Source organism: Plasmodium berghei (genome assembly GCF_900002375.2).
Source record: "Plasmodium berghei ANKA genome assembly, chromosome: 13".
Lineage (NCBI taxonomy): Eukaryota > Apicomplexa > Aconoidasida > Haemosporida > Plasmodiidae > Plasmodium > Plasmodium berghei.
In genome coordinates this window covers 734333-752493 of record NC_036171.2, presented here as the reverse complement: position 1 = coordinate 752493, position 18161 = coordinate 734333, and the positions used below count along the sequence as shown (strand labels likewise).

General features: G+C 23.8%; 6 protein-coding genes across 6 annotated transcripts; 2 read left to right on the top strand and 4 right to left on the bottom strand.

Moving 5' to 3' along the window:
* Window positions 1-810: 810 nt before the first annotated feature.
* On the top strand, window positions 811-4917 carry PBANKA_1317900 (conserved Plasmodium protein, unknown function; the record flags this gene model as incomplete). Its single annotated transcript, XM_034566767.1, has 1 exon — window positions 811-4917. The coding sequence occupies one exon, from the start codon at window positions 811-813 to the stop codon at window positions 4915-4917; it is 4107 nt and encodes a 1368-aa protein (XP_034423331.1).
* A 474-nt stretch (window positions 4918-5391) lies between these two features.
* PBANKA_1317800 (tRNA intron endonuclease, putative) lies at window positions 5392-5947 on the bottom strand (the record flags this gene model as incomplete). Its single annotated transcript, XM_034566766.1, has 3 exons — window positions 5392-5496; window positions 5613-5728; window positions 5842-5947. The coding sequence occupies 3 exons, from the start codon at window positions 5945-5947 to the stop codon at window positions 5392-5394; spliced, it is 327 nt and encodes a 108-aa protein (XP_034423330.1).
* Window positions 5948-6498: 551 nt separating this feature from the next.
* Window positions 6499-7989, bottom strand: PBANKA_1317700 (RNA-binding protein, putative; the record flags this gene model as incomplete). The annotated part of the gene is made up of 1 exon (XM_034566765.1): window positions 6499-7989. One exon carries the CDS (start codon window positions 7987-7989, stop codon window positions 6499-6501), a length of 1491 nt encoding a protein of 496 aa, XP_034423329.1.
* Window positions 7990-8833: 844 nt separating this feature from the next.
* Window positions 8834-11326, bottom strand: PBANKA_1317600 (conserved Plasmodium protein, unknown function; the record flags this gene model as incomplete). The annotated part of the gene is made up of 1 exon (XM_034566764.1): window positions 8834-11326. One exon carries the CDS (start codon window positions 11324-11326, stop codon window positions 8834-8836), a length of 2493 nt encoding a protein of 830 aa, XP_034423328.1.
* Window positions 11327-12962: 1636 nt separating this feature from the next.
* On the top strand, window positions 12963-15815 carry PBANKA_1317500 (glucose-6-phosphate dehydrogenase-6-phosphogluconolactonase, putative; the record flags this gene model as incomplete). Its single annotated transcript, XM_034566762.1, has 1 exon — window positions 12963-15815. The coding sequence occupies one exon, from the start codon at window positions 12963-12965 to the stop codon at window positions 15813-15815; it is 2853 nt and encodes a 950-aa protein (XP_034423327.1).
* Window positions 15816-16522: 707 nt separating this feature from the next.
* On the bottom strand, window positions 16523-17889 carry PBANKA_1317400 (HSP90 co-chaperone p23, putative; the record flags this gene model as incomplete). The annotated part of the gene is made up of 2 exons (XM_034566761.1): window positions 16523-17285; window positions 17885-17889. 2 exons carry the CDS (start codon window positions 17887-17889, stop codon window positions 16523-16525), a joined length of 768 nt encoding a protein of 255 aa, XP_034423326.1.
* Between the last annotated feature and the right edge of the window lie 272 nt (window positions 17890-18161).

Below are 18161 nucleotides of genomic sequence, written 5' to 3'. Positions count from 1 at the left end.
CTATATGTAAAGTCATATTATTATAGTATTAATAGAACTAAAACACTCCCAAAAAAATAAAAACTGAGATTATTATAAACCAAAATATTGCAACATTATATATATAATTTTAAATTGTAAAATATAATATACCTATTAAAAGAACAAAAAATGTGAATTTAATAAAATTCATGTTTATGCCATAATTGTTTACAATTTATAAATTTCTTGTACTGCATTTAAAAAAAATATGTTATTATAAAATATATAACAGTAAAATACATCAAAAAAAATATATATATACAACGGCTAAAAATAAGTAAAATTTATATGAAAAAAATAAATGCGCGAAATACCAATTTTATAATTAACATATTATATTATTAAAAAATATAAAAAACACGGAAAAAAAATAAAACGATGTTCTATATAGGAAACATACTCAGTTATAGTATGAATAACTAAACAAATTCATGGAGTAATTTCAAAAAAAAGCATTAAAAATCATTAACTGCAATAAATAAAATAGCGTATAGCCTTTAAATAGTTTATAGTGGTTTAAGAGGAAAAAAAAGAAGAAATTCTATAAAAAAGGAAAATATTAAAAATTAAAATGATTTTAATAAATATGACTATGCAGAGGAAGTATTAAAGGAAACACTAAGAAGGAAAAAAAACAAAATAAACAAAAAAAAAGCAAAAACATAATAATACAAATTAAAGGTAGAGTTTCCAAGGGGTATACAAATATATATATATATATATATATATATATACATACATATTTAAAATACAATAAATTTACGGAAAACAATCATACAAGAAGAAAAAATGGAACAATCCCGATTTAATTCTGGGGGACTCGGTAGGCCTATGGTCACTAGTGGGCGAACACTAATCAAAAGCAACATAACATTTGTTGATAATGAAGATACATATAGTGCGGAATCGCTAAAAACGCATTTACAAAATTTGAAAAAATTGAAAGAAGATATTATTAGAAATCGAAATGCATCAAAGGATGTTATAAAAGAAAAACTTAATTTCCTTTTTTATAATTATGATACTAATTGTAATTTTGACGTATTTTATGATAAATGTTTGGAAATTATTACAAGATATTTAATAGTATATAAAGAAATAAACGACATATTAATGAAAAATAATATACAAAATAATACAAATGCAAACAAAAACTCTAAATCAAACTCTTTTTTTCCATTCTCTAAAAAAAAAAATACGAATACTCCTACGAAAGATGTAATTGATGATGTGGGCAATGTAAATAGTAACAATATTTTATACAATTTAATAGATAATAAAAAGTTAGTATACAATAATAAATTTTTGTTTGATTATGATGATGATCATGAAATTTACACATCAAGTGAAGAGGAAATTATAATAGAAGGGAGCATACGTAAAAGTACAAACTATGGTAATAGCAATAAAAATGAAAATAAAAAAATGAATGGTGATGGAGAGACATATGATAGGGATAATTTGTTCTTAAAAGGAGAAAAAGGAAAAGCTGTTAGAAACTTTGAAAAGAAAAAAATAAACCTACTTAACCGATATCCTGAATATCTTAGAGATTTGATAAAAATAGTAAGAACTGCAAAATATCGAGAAAAAAAAATATTACAAATAAATTTTATAAATGAATATTTAGAAAGTATGGATTTAAATAAATTGAATACTTTATTTAATGAATTATATATAATTAATAGTTATATTAATAATAAAAGCTATGTTGAGAAGAAGAAAAAAAGATTATTATATAGAATAATTCGGAATAAAATGATTAATAGCTTTTATAATAATCATAGTATGTTTATAGAGAAATTGCTAAAAAAAAACAAAGACAGTGTCAGCAACTTAAATTACAATAATTTATGTATTGAAAATATCGAAAAGTTCTTCGAATCTCACACTTGTGATAGTGAGAATGCGAATTCGTGTAAAATATGCCAAGAAAAAATACAAATTTTTTTTTATATAATAATTTATCATAATTTAAATTATATGCCAATTTTGAAAAAAATGAATAATAAAAAGGATGAAGAACGAAATTTATTAACAAACATATTTATTAATAAAATAAAAAAGAGAAAACCAATTAATGTAGATTATGAGATTTCTTATCACAAGGATAAAAGTATATATATGGTGTCAAAAAATAATATATTTTGTCATATAATGCATGAAAAATATATCCAAAATAATTTTAATGATTTATTATTACGTATTAAAAACGGAAGCAAAGGATATAATATATTAAATATAATTTTTAATAAATATAAAAATAAACGTTATTTAAGTGTAAACAAATTGAGTAGCATATTAGATAATTTTAGTAATGGTAAAGCTAGCTATTCGAAAAGTGATAATGGAATTGTATTAAAAGAATCATTTTTTGATGCATTAAGAAATAAAATAATTAATGACGAAAATAATAAAGATTTATTTTTTGATCAATTATTTTGCAATTTTTATGATATTTTATATACATCCAGATTATCACAATATAAAGATTATAATTTGTCTAAGAATGCGAATATTAATGTAGTAGATGAAAAAATAGAAGATTCAGATTCAGATAACCTAGATATAACATATCATAAAAGTGACAAATTTGAGGTTAATAAAAATAACAAAACACATAAAATAATGTCCTATTTAAAGAATAAAAAATTTGATAATGTTTCGTTGAAAGAAATGAGCAGTCTATATATGAATGTAAAAAATATGGATAATATTGATGATGCATATATAGGTGAATGCACCTGGGAAAATAATAATAATTATAATTACTATTATATTAGCAAGAATAAAAAAAGTGGTAATGAAAAAAACAGTAAATATAATAATCATCCAAATACATTTCAAAAATATTTAGAAAATTTAAATGAAGAAGTAGCTATAGTAGTAAATAGTGATGATAGTGATGATTATGTAAAAAATAGTACTGGAAAAGCAAAAAATTTAATAAATTATTTAAAAGGGCGAAGTATTCAACATTCTGTCGATCCATCGAAAAATAAAAATATAATTTTAGTAGAAAAATTTAAAATGATGAATTTAAAAAACAATACAATTATAAATCCTCTCATAAATTCAAATTGTATAGGATTCAAAATAAATGTTAATGATGTAGGTAATAGAAACCTAGATGTTTATTGTATAAGCAATAATGAATATGTAAGTGCATATAAAAATACTGTAAAATTTTTAAAAAACAATATAAACAGTGAGGTTAAAAAAAATTATACCTACTTGAATAAAGTTAAAAAAAACATAAAGAAAGTAAACGATAACGAAAATACAGTAAATGATGTAATCGAAGATGTTAAGAAAAAATATGGTAACAAAAATTACATAAATATCAATGATAAGACAAATGATAACAATAGTACTAATAATATCAATGAATACATTGTTGTTATCGATGAAAATGTAGAGGAAGATAAATACAGTATAGACATATACGATTATGCTGAATTAACCACATATATAGTTACTTCTAAAAAGGAAAAGAAAAAAGAATTTTATAGAAAATTTGTAAAAAATGAAATATATTCTCACAAATGGATAAATAAACTTCAATTTAAGCTACAATATTATAATAATATATATAAAAATAGTTACTTTAAAAAACAGCACATGAAATCAATAAGGGATTATTTATACAGTTTATTAATAAATGCGTATTATGAAAATATTTATGATGTGTCATTAAATTTATTGCTAAGCAATTATTATGAGCAATATAATTTAAATAAAAAATTTATCTTAAAAAATATTCATTTTAATCTCAACGAAATTTATATGAAGTTATTAGAATGTATTAAGAACGATATATTGAATAATAGTTATATATTAAGAGAAGGCAATTTAACAGAAGATAATTTATTATTGAAAATAAATGACTATTTAATAAATTACAAATGGGATAATGAAAATCGTAGATTCATAGAACAAATTATACATAAATATAGATATATATTTTTATACTATGTATTGTATACCTATCCTAAATTTTTGCAAATTTTAAATATTATTCAAATTAATAATTTTAGAGAAAGTATTAAAATGTCTTTGCCAGATGAAGAAGATAAACATATTCAGGATGCACAAAAAGATTTTACTTCAAAAAAAAAAATATTAAAAAGTGTAAAAAAAAATAAATCCGAACAAAATACTAATATTGAAAGCGAAAATAAAAATGATTTAAAAAATACATTTTTACCAGAATATTATACCAACCCAAATAATGATATTTTAGAAGCAATACCTTTGAAACATTTATTGTTAATTAATCCAAACGAGCGATTTAAAACATCATTTTTTTTAAACATATTAACTGGAAAACTCGATATAACTAAAGTGCAGAAAGAAATACATCCAATATGTTATAAGACGATGCTGTATTATAAACATGTGGAGAATGGAAATGCACCTACGAATACTGGGGAAAATCCAGAACTAAAGAAAGAAACGACTAAAATTCGAAAGAAGCTGAAAATCACTGAAATTGCTAATTTGTTCATTATATTGAATTCTTATCTTTCCTTTTTATCAGTGCAAGCTAATATATTTTTTAATGATAGGAATTTATGGAAACATTTAATATATAAAGATAGCTCACAAGAAATGAAAATGGCATTTGAATTATCCTCAGGAGGAAATAGCTATTTTCCATCGAATTTTATTAATAGCTTTTTAGATACATTCTTACTTAAAAACAATGATAAATATATTATTGCAGATGAATTAAAATGCAAACTTATGGTCTATATATTATTAATACAATTATGCTTAACTGATAATTATTGCCCAATCAAATTGTTATTCGTTAATCATAATGTAAAGCTTATTTTGAAAAAACTCAACTTTTCTATTGTAAATGGACAATTTATTACATTCAAGACAGCGTAATAGCTAGTCATTCATTTTATGCACATATATTTATACAATTTGGAATCTACTTAAATACCCCTTTGTTTATCGCAAAATGTCTTCTCATTCCTAATGCCAAATGCTTTAATTGACTGCACATATTTTACTTGACATGCCACAAAAAAGGGCATTTCATCATAGGCTTTCATATTACAACGTTTTATTTTATTTATTTTTTTGAATATTATTAAAACATTCGTTTTTTGTTTTTTTAATAATATAACCCTATTTTATATCACTTTCCTTTTAATTATTTTTTTAATGTTTTTTTATAAATGCTTTTAATAAAATGCAAATTCGCATAAAATTTTGTTTACACAATTAAGAACAAAAAAATATATTCATATTATCGCATTGAAATATATGCTAGTGCTAGAAAGCGCAGCTTAAAAAAAAGAAATATATATAAAATATGGATTTAAAAAAATAGAAAATATTCTTATATATTTTTTTCTATAAGGCATATATATTCGTTATTCGTTTGGTATTATTTTTTTTCCTGATTAATTCCTCATATTTAACTGTCTCTGTGTGATCATCTACATATGCAATTATTCCCTAAACAATGAAAAAGTGAGATAAAATCGTAAAAATCAAATATAAATATAATAGTATAGAGTAGTAAATACTACAAGGTGCAATTTTAGTAATCGAATGCCCATATTCATATTTACCCTCTTCTTAACGCTTTCACATATTCTCGAAATGATAATTTTTTCCTTATCAGTTAAAATTGAAGATTCGTCTTTTACAAAAACGAGAGCAAAGGCATGTTCGTGGCTCACACTCTCTGAAAAAATAAGGCAGTTACTACAAATATTGTATATGCATTTAGAAGCGTATACTCATTTGAGATGTAACAGCAATGTATCACATTGAGATATATTTTTAACATAACCCCACCTTTATATAGTACAAAATCGGATCCATATTTTATGTCATTTATTACAACAAAATGGTTATTTAAATCGCTATATACAATTTCTCTTTTTGCAATTCTATTAGTCATGGAAAAAATATATATCTATTCATTCACCATATAAATTAAATATATTTTTTTTTAATTTTCCATTTTTTGTATCTTTTCAGACTATTATGCTATACTAATATTTATTTTTTTGATGAATTATAAAAATATAATATATTAAAAGAAACATTTACAAAATGAAGTTAAATTATAATTTTTATAAAAATACACAATAAAAATCTTGATAATTTTTTTTAACATTTTTATATTTGGTGTTAAAAAAAAGTACTAAAAAATAATTTTAAATTAAATATGTAATATTATTCAAGCAATTTTTTAAATTATGCAAAAATAAAGTAAAAAAAGACTATATAACCTTATGTACCATGAAAATTGCAAATATGCAGTATAATAAGTAGTGTATAAAATGCATACATAAACATATATATGAGTATTGAAAATACTCTTAGGTTGTTTTACCACATACAAATGAATAATACATAAAGCAAAACATGGATATATGATAAGGAAAATGTAGATATTTTTTCCACTTTTTTCATTCCAGCATTTTTGATTTTTTTATGTCGTTTTGCTTATTTATTTTGCCCTTGTGATAAATATTCTTGTTCATTTACAAAAGAAACTATGACTTTTCTACCGGCAAATGTTCTTTCCTTAAATGTATTGAATGCATTGTTTGCTTGGTCCTTCGATTCGTATTCACAAAATATTTTAACAGCAAGAGCATCATATAAATTTGAATCTGTAATAATGCTTATATTTAATAAATTTCCAAATTTTGATGCCTCTTCTTCGATTTCTTCTTTTAATGTATCATCAACCTCATCAATAGTGACAAGATTAGTTAGTTGGATAATTCGAGTAAATACGTTATTAATAGAATTAGCTGCGTCAGTTTTATCATCATATGGATAATTATTGTTTTCATTAGCTAGTTCAGTTTTTTTCAAAATAATAGGGGCTTGCACTATGACACCGCTTCTTTTATCGACCTTTTGCAAAATTAATGGAGCTTTAATGCCTTGTTTATCTTTTCCTAAACCTTCTCCTTTTTTCCAACCCATTTTTTCCATCATTCTTGTAGCGAAATCTTTTTTCACAGGTACTTGCTCATTAGCATTTTCGTTTGAATTTTGTCCAGTAATGTGTTTACTTTCTATTGTGTTCGGCATATTATTTTCATATAAATTATTATAAATATTTTTTTGATCATCCATTTTATTATCATTCACTCCATTGCTCCCTGCCAATTTTTGTGATATAGAATTTTCTCCTATTAATGGTTTAATTTTTATTTTTCTATCATTTTTGTCATTTATATTATTTATTGGTTTTTGTTCGTCTTGTATAAATGGGAACCCATTGTTTTGCATTTGATGCCTCTCATTTTCTTTTTCTTCTTCCATTTTTTTTTTGTGTGCAGCCAACAAAATAATTTTTTTCCTTTTTCTTTCTTTTATAATCTTATTTAAATCATTTGGCTTGCTAGGGTCATAATCTTCATTAGCATTTACAATGAAGTATTTATCGTATAACCCATCTGTAAAATGTTCACCTGAATTCTTAAAATCCCTATTTAAATTATTATTTTTGAAATTTTCATACAATTTGTTACTCTTTATATCCCCATACAAATCGCGATTGGAATGTTTTTCTTGGTAACTCCTTTTACCAACCAAAGCGTGTTCATCTTGAGTTCCATGATTCATTTTTTTCAACATGCCGCTAATCTTTTTTAGGTCATCTTGAATAGACTGATTTATATTTATAATTTCTATTTTTTTCGAATCCTCATTTTTTTTTACATCACTATTTTCGCCATTATTATCAATATTACTATTCTTTGTGGAATTTTCGTCCGTTTTTCCAATTTCAAGTTCTTTACTCACATTTTTTATGTTTGCTATTTTTTTTTGAATTATAGATGGGGTTATTAAATACTTATTTAGTTCAATATAATTATTATTTTTTACTTCGCTGGGTGAATTTTTATTATCATTGTTTTTTACATTGTTATTTTGGGTAGAAACTGGAGGAGGCAAATCGCCATATAAGCTATCCATATTTTATTATATTATTATTTTTTTTCCCTTATATTTTTGTTGCGTAATTATTATCTTTGATAATTCATTTTATGGACTAAAAGTGTTTGCCATAACTCCAAAAAAGTTATATTGTAAAAATTGCAAAGAAAAATAACATATATTTTCTATAATTTGTGAAAAATAATTATTTTATTAATAATATATTGAAGCAAATTACGAAGTTGTTTGTAAGAATTAAAGTGGAAAAACAAAGAGAAAGATATTATATATATGCACTAATACAAGGTACTAGATATGAAAAAATCAATTTTTTATGCCAAAATGATTTGCTTAATGGTATTAAAGTTTGCAGTAAGTAAAAATATTTTTAAAAAATATCTTTCATCCTTAAAATGCTAATTTTATTTAAAAAAACTTTATATTATAAAAAGTAGCACCCATATAAGTATTGTATTGTTCAAATTATAATAATAAATACAATACTTATATGCGTACATTATTAATGAGACATTTTTATAATAGTGTGGTAAGCATCCTTAAAGCTTTGCCATTTTCAAATAATAAAACAAATAGTTTAAAAAAAAGTATAATAAATATGCATATACAAATACACATATATATGTGCGGTACCAAAAAACAGGTAATAAAATAGGATAACACTAGACATTTTATGCCATAATAAATAATGTAAGTTAAAAATAATAAAAAAGTGACATAATAAAAATTTTAAAAAGTAACATTACGTATTAATTATGGATAAGTTGATATATATATATATATATAGGCAACTATTACCAATACCTATAACATATGAAAAATTGTAAATAATTATCCCATATAAAGTTTATATATTTTATAAAAATTAATTCTTTGAATTAAAATCATTGTAATTATACAAATTGTTAATATTGATAGAATTAAAATTTGATGGAATATCATTGTTATTATTGAACATTGTTTTATTGATTGGTTCTTGAGGAATATTATTATTATATAAGTTTTGTGATATATAACGGTATTTACCTTGCCCATTAATATTATAATTGGTATAATTATCATTATATTTCGTATGAGAAATAACATCATTATTCCAGTTCTTTGTTGGCCTATTGATGTAGGAACTTGAGCCTGGTTCCATAGGTTGAAGATAAATGGTGTTTTGCATTTTGTCATCTAAGTTCGGGGGATTATTAAAATTGATAAAATTTGTTCTATGAATATCATAATAATTTTGAGGGTGAATATGATTTGAGCTTTTGTTGGAGTATTCCATATTTGCATTTTTTTGGTGATTATTATATATATTAGCATAATTAACATTGTAATTACGCATTTTGTGTTTTTTATAATTATGTGCAACATTAGGATTATGAAAAACATTATATTCATTTTTATTACTATTATTTAGATTGCCCACATTTTCTGAATTATTAACATTACCATTCGCAATATTATTCATATAGTTATTTAATGAATTATTGGGATACATGTAATTTGTATTGTTAGGATTATTATCATATCCAATATTGTAGGTGTTATTTTTTTTTACATTACTATTACTATTGAGATTATTATAACTCCTCTTGTTTATCATATTTCCCACTTCACTAATATTGCTATTATTTACATAAGATAAATTTTTAAATTTTAAGTTCACATTTTGAGAATAGGGTGGCGCATTGCCGGAAATTTTCCCTTTTTTGTATTTTCTTGGATGGTTTATTTTCCCATTTGTTTCATATGTTATAATATTATTATTATTATCATTATTCGTATTGAATGTATTATTTGAATTGTTCTTTCGATTGTTTTTACTATTATTATATATTTGCAAATTTTTATTTTGCCCTTTGAAATTTTTTTTTTTATTCTTATCTTTGTTATTATTTCGCTCATCGCATTTTCCATTATGCCCCTTATTATCATTTGGATTATTATTGCTATTATATGGATTAGTATCTGCATGATTTTCCAATAATTGTGTCTCTGAAATATTGTAAAGATCATTATAATTAATAAAAATATATGGTACGGATTTATTTTTTAGTACTTTAAATAATTCTGAACATAAACCTGTGCCGACATTAATATATAAAGAATGTTTTAAATCGGCATATATATCTATGTTTTCTTTTATTTCATCTTCTAAACTTGGGAAAACTAATTTTACAGAATAAAATACTTCTGTTTCATTTGAACATACGTCAACAATGCACCCAATTATTTTACGATTTTCTAAACATAAAACAGATGCAGCACTTAAATAATATTTGAAATTCAAAGAATGAATTGTTAATATATCATTATCTTTTTTAATTAATTTTCCAATTTTTTCGATTTTTAAACCCTTTTGCACATATTCAGGAATCCCCATTAATCGTATTCTGTCCTCTTTTTCGTATTTGCCTGTATGTGGTAATAAATGAGAGCGAATTTTATCCATTTTTTTTTCTCCATTATCACATTTTTTCGGAGCTTCATCATCAAGTACTTCATTTTGACTATTGTCACTGGAATCATCATTTGTAATTTCATCCTTTCCATTTTGAAATGAGCAAATACTTTTCGTTTCACACTCCGATTCTTCAGATGAATTCTCTGCGCATTGCTTTTGAATATTATCAATGTTTTCTTGGTTTGTATTAAGCGCGTTTTCCCCTTCATACTTCGAACCATTCACATTATTGCGAATAGTTTCAATAACTTTGTTATTATTAAGTTTTTTTTTCGGGCTCCTCAATAGTGACTCACTATCATGTTCGCCATCAAAATCGTCTTCGTTTGTACATTCTTTGCTTGTCTGATCTTTTAAAAAGTATAAAGGATTATTTTCTTTATTTTCATAAATTTTATCTTTACTTTGATTTACTATATCATAGTATGCCATTCTAGATACAAGTAAAAATTCATTGACTTCATTTTTTCCATCAATTATTATTTCTCCTTTATAATTTTTGTCTAAATAGTGATCAATTTTATTTGATTTAATACATTCACCGCCTTTTACATCTTCATTGCTCTCTTTTTCATAAAAAGATATTAAATCATCTGGATTTATGTCTTTATATTTTCCATAATTGCTTGGTGCTGATGATTCTGCGTATTCATCGCTACTCATTAAATCGCCTTCGAATTTTTTTTCATATTTCTCTGATACACTTTCATTGTTGTACTCTTCTGTTTCCCTATTTTCGCCTTCATAATCTGGAAATGAATCATCAGAATTTTTATCACTATTTTCTCCGTCAATATTTTCAATTATTTTCGTTTGTATATGCAAATCTGAATAATCCAAATTTCTCATTTCATCATATTTTTTTGTAGTGTTTCCAATTGATACTGGTGGATTGTCCATTCCCCTTGTTTTTTCACGAATACACGATATAAAACACGTAAGACTCGAAAAACTTTCTTTTGTGTTGTTTTTTTTCATTATATGTTACAACAATATAATAAGGACACTTATCATTATTAATACGAAATAAATACTCACTAATTATAGCATTTTTATATTATGCGTTGTTATAAGTATGATTATAAAATTGAGTTTTTTACCTTTTTAAAATATTTTTGCATTTTTTTGAGCTTACAATATTTTAAGAAAATGAAATAGGAAAAAATAGAAAAGAAAAAATACAAAAATAATAAAAATAATGACAAATATAAGTCTCTAAGTAGGAATCATTAATATTATTACGAAAAAAAAAAAATATTATAACTTAACCCTATAATATGTTCACCATAAAACCTAAAATTTATGTTTAATTAAGAAGAATATGGCTATTATATGTATATAGATAAAAATAAAGCATAAAAATAATACATAAAAATAAAAATAAAAAAAACTTGGGGCAAGTCTTAATTATTTTTTCTTATTTTTTATTTTTTAATTGTTCCGCAATTTTTTAATTGAAGCTAATTTCAATTAGCTGATAAAATTATTTACATGGGAGATTTAAAAAAAAAAATAAATCTAAATTGTAAGTAAACATGCTAGGCGGACGCGAAAAAAAAAATTTGTATGCATGCTATTACTCATTATATATATGATATATTATTTGTTATTATATTCCCCTTTTTTATTTTTTTATTATTTTTATTTAATTTTATTTTAAAATACATTCAAGTATTCAACAAATATACTCAAATATAAATACAAAGCAAATTTGTTGTTTAATTTATTGTGAATTTATTGATCGCTATATCATTATTCCTCATCACAAGATATATAGCCAGTTACATAGCTGTTTCCGTATCCTTCCTGCATTAAATATATAACATTTTTTTCCTCTTTAATTTGCCATATGATAATATATACAAAAATATAGCATGCCGTAACTAAGTGCATATTTTCATTTGTAGGATTTAATTATATCAAATTTGAATAATGATTTTAATATCAGTGTCATAGATTTTTTTGTCCTCTTTAAAAAATCTATATAATATCAATGCTAAACGTAAATAATTTATTTCTTTATATTTATTAAGAAGCTATTTAACAAACTTTATATTTAATGCCTTTATTTTATTAATGGCGCATTGATGTGTTATCCGAAATTTTCGTATAAAACAAACAAGCAAAATGTGTAGATAAAAAAAGAAAAAGCAAAAAATGAATATACATTTAAACATTAATTATGTGCAAGCACCATACTTACATATAAATTTGTATTTTTTTATTTATTTAAATTTATGTGATATTGAATTGTACACATTTTATAATTCAATAAATAAAAATGCTAAATAGTTATAAATCTGAATAATATAAAGAAAAGAAAGAAATAAAAAAAGTATAATTTTATCTATTTAATAGCAAAAATTCAACTGCTTATTAAATCATGCTATTTATTTTCAATAAATTGGGGAATAGCTAATACGAATGCACACATGCATTATTTATCCATTTCATCTATTTAATAACGTATATATATATTCTATATATTCATTAATCCCACCTCTGTATCAACATATAAAATAAAGAATATATAAATATGGAGTACGAGACATCTTTAAAATGCTTAGATGAAATAAGGTGTGTGAACAATGTGAAATATATGGAAACCGAAGATTTAACAGACTTTAATAAAAAATCGGCATATTATATTTGTAAAGAAATATATGAGAAACAATTAAGTAATGAAAATGGGTATGTAGTTATAGGTTTATCAGGTGGAAAAACACCTATAGATGTTTATAAAAACATGTGTGCAATAAAAGATATAAAAATTGATAAAAATAAGTTAATTTTTTTTATAATTGATGAAAGGTATAAAAATGATGATCATAAATTCAGTAATTATAATAATATAAAATTTTTATTTGATGAATTAAATATTAATAAAGAAACCCAATTATATAAGCCCGATACAAAAAAAGATCTTGTTAGTTGCATAAGAGATTATAATGAACAAATTAAAAGCATGATAGAAAAATATAAAAAAATAGATATTGTAATATTAGGTATGGGGAGTGATTTCCATATAGCTAGTTTATTTCCAAATGTGTATTATAATATATACATGAATAATTATCAAAATAATTATATATATGAAGACAATGAAACAATAAGGTCATTAAATGCCGACAATAATGTTAATTTAAGTTTACTAAATGAGCAAGTGTATTTTACAACAACAAATAATTTTGATGTGAGAAAAAGAATTACAGTATCACTTAACCTATTGTCAAATTCAACAAGTAAAATATTTTTATTAAATACAGCAGATAAATTAAATTTATGGAAAAATATGCTCTTAAATTTTTATGTTAATCCTAACTATAATTTATATCCAGCATTTAAAATGATCGACTCTAGCAATACAACGGTCATAGCATGTGGCCATAAAAATTATTCAAAAATGTTAGAAGATTTATATGTTCAAAAAGATGAGGCACTTTCTCCGATCAGCAATAATAATGTAGAGAATAAAAATGAGTTGCTAACAATAGTTATATTTGGTTGCTCTGGTGATTTAGCAAAAAAAAAAATATATCCAGCCTTGTTTAAATTATTTTGTAATAATTTATTACCAAAAAATATAATAATAATCGGTTTTGCAAGAACAGGACAAGATTTTGAATCCTTTTTTAACAAAATAGCTATATATTTAAAAATATCTTTAAACAGTTATAAAAATTTATCAGTTTTTGAAAAAGCCGAACGCTTAAATTCTTTTAAAAGCAAATGTAGATATTTTATTGGAAACTATTTATCTCCGGAAAGTTTTGAAAATTTTGATGTATATATAACCCAGGAAGAGAGGATAGCATTAGGCTGTTGTGGTCAGAAAGGTAATGAAAAACACAAACAAGTGAATGTCACATCACAATTCCCTAATAATCATACTAGCATAAATATTATCAACAATATAGATAACGGATGTGAATCTCCAATGCTCACTGATTCTCCCAAAAGATACCCCTGCAGTTCAAGTTATTCCAGTACATCTGGTACCGCTGTATGCCCTTACAGTTCACAACATGATGTTAAGCCTAGTAATAATGGTTGTCCATACCTTTCAAGCCAAGCCAATACATCTGATAGTTCTGGTTGTCCATACATTTCATACCATACTAATAAATCTGGTCATTTGGGTTGTCCTTATACTATCACTAGAATGCTATACTTAGCCTTACCACCCCATGTCTTTGTGAGTACATTACAAAATTATAAAAAGTATTGCTTAAATAAAAACAGAATCAACAAAATATTACTTGAAAAGCCATTTGGAAAGGATTTGGAATCATTTAAAATATTATCGAAACAAATATTAGAAACTTTTCCTGAAAAAAACATATATAGAATTGATCATTATTTAGGAAAAGATATGGTTTCAGGATTATTAAAACTAAAATTTACAAATACATTTTTGTTATCTTTAATGAACAGACATTTTATAAAATGTATAAAAATAACATTAAAAGAAACAAAGGGAGTATATGGAAGAGGACAGTATTTCGATCCATATGGAATTATAAGAGATGTTATGCAAAATCACATGCTACAATTACTGGCATTAATAACTATGGAACATCCAACAGATTTAAATGATAAATCGATACAAAATGAAAAAATAAAAATATTAAAATCTATAGCTTCAATCAAATTAGAAGATACCGTTATAGGACAATATGTTAAATCAAATAATGATGATACAAATAATAATATTAATTCAAATATTTCTGAAAATGCTAGTATAGATAAATCTAAAATAAATCATAGTTATCATGATGATCCACATGTAGATCCAAATTCAATAACCCCTACATTTTGTGCATGTGTTTTATATATTAATTCAATAAATTGGCATGGTGTTCCAATAATACTTAAAGCAGGAAAGGGACTAAATAATGATATATGTGAAATTAAAATTCAATTCCATAATATTATGGGCTCATCTGACGAAAGTATGTATAATAATGAATTTGTAATTATTTTACAACCTGTAGAAGGAATATATCTAAAACTTATGATAAAAAAAATGGGTTCTGAAGAAATGGAAGAAGTGCAATTGAATTTAAGCCTTAATGAAAATAATAATAAAGCATATGTTCCAGAAGCTTATGAAACTTTATTATCAGAATGCTATAAAGGATATAAAAGGAAATTTATCTCAGATGAAGAATTATATGAATCTTGGAGAATATTCACCCCTTTATTAAATGAGTTACAAGAAAAGCATATCAAGCCGCTATCTTACCCATTTGGGTCATCAGGACCCCAAGAAGCTTATGACCTCGTAAGAAAATATTACAATTATGGAAAAAACTATGCCACAACTGCTAAATTTTGCAGAAAATCTTCCTACTATGATGATAGCTTGTTTGATAATATGAGAGAATAAAATAATTTTCTTTTATATTTTTTTAATTGTGCAAATGTCATTTCATTAGCTCAATAAATTGGATACATAAAACAGTATTCTTATTGCGAAAACGTGGAATATCTATCATTCTTATCGTTTTGATTTTCGAACTCTCAAAATAGTAGGAATGGAATATATTCAAAAAATTTTATTTATTTTTTAGCCTTATGGCTATCAAACAGTGGAGAAGAAATGCCAAAACTATGCGGCGTTCAATACACTAGTTTTATTCTATCTTGTTTCACTTTGAGGGAAGTAGAATTCCCTATGCGTATAATATATATATTATATACTTTATTTATTTGTTATTCAATTTTATGAAATACATATTCATAATATATAGCATTGTGTTCACATATTTTTAATACTTTAATAATAATTCTGAGGTTCTCTTTAGCTAGCTCGTAAATGTATATAACATTCAATAGAATGAAAAAAAATAATAAAAATAAAATAAATATGACTATAATAAGCATAGGATACATATAAGTAATTTTGCACATATAAATAAATTACACAAAGGATAACTTCATATATATTTGTACATTAGATATATGTAAATGGCTATTATGTATATTTTTATCTACATAATGATGAATATGTAACTATATACATATAAGAGTATATGCTCATTATATGTCATAATCATGCATTTATATATGCATAGGTAAGTACATTTTTTTTAATTAAGCAACTGGTTCTTGTACTTTTGCATCATCATTATGTATAGCACCATCTTTATCTATATTGCATTTAGCATCATTACATGCATGAGAATGATCTGCATCACTTTTATTTGTATCATCATCTTCATCATCATCATCACTTGAGTCATCACCATAAGAACTTGAATCGTCATCATTCATATTTGGCATATTTTTAAATTGGTCCATTCCTCCTAATCCTGCAAGATTAGACATATCTCCTCCCATGTTACCTAATTTACTAAAATCGATATCTCCCATACCGCCCATACCTCCCATACCTCCCATACCTCCTAGGCCACCCATGCCGCCCATTCCTCCCATACCTCCCATACCTCCCATGCCGCCAAATTGGCTCATGTCTGGTAAACCTCCCATACCGCCAAAACTATTCATAGCCATGTCATCATATTCAGTTGTTTTATCTTCTTCATCAGTATCAACCCAAGAGTTCCAGTCACATTTTATCCAATGCTTTTTTCCATCGTTATTTATGCTTTTCCATCTTTCTTTTTCTTTTTTTATTATTTTAAATTTAATGTTTCTCTTTGTAGTATATTTTGATTCCTCAACATTTATTGGCTTTAAAAAATTTAGAGTAAATTCATATTCATTTTTTTCTTTAATTCCATAAAAATATAAACTATCTTCTTTTAAGTCTATTTTCACATCTTCTGCATCTTGTAATTCTATGGTAAGATATAAGCACTCTTTTTTTTGTGCCCACAAAACTATTGGGAAAAGTCTAAGAAAAAAATAAATAAAATACGTAAATAATATGAGCATATATATATATATATGTATGCATTTGAGCAAGGCGTATTACAATTAAATACAAAGTATATACAATTATGCATTATTTTTTTATAAAAAAACATGAAAGTACAAAAATACAATTTTTCGAAAATGTATATCAACTAATAAGTTGCCAGTTATGTTCAAAGGCACAAAAGTATACACATATAAAATCTACACATTACCATGGTGTACAAATTTGTTTTTTATATATGAAAAATTAAACAACATATGCATACGATTTTTACATAAGAATATTACACATAAAATACTACATATTAAAGCATTTTCATTTCGTAAATATTTCCAAGAATATATAAAAAATAAAATATGATATATTCACTGCATAATAAATGTAGAAAAGAAGGGGCATAATATTTACATATTAAATGTATAATTACATAATAGAAAGATTAATCAAATAACATTATTTAAAAAAAAGAAAAAACAACGTACATATATCTATACATAAAGGAACACATATAATACTATGAACATTTATTTTCCATGTATATAATTTCTTTTTTATGTATATTTTATAAAACTTACGGCATTTTTTCTAAAGGGTTTTTATAAATAATTCAAAAAAGTTCAAAAAAATAGCAATAATACTAAAGTTGATAATTATCCTTTGCGATGGTGTTACAAAAGGAATGTAGTTATATTTAATTATTTTTTATTTATGAAAATTTATGTAAAATATTTTTTTTTAATAAAATTAAAGTAGAAATGTTATAAATATATATTATGTTAATATAAACTTTAATTTTTTTGTATGAATACTATGCAATAAACATAATTATAATGATAAATATGTGTTTTACAT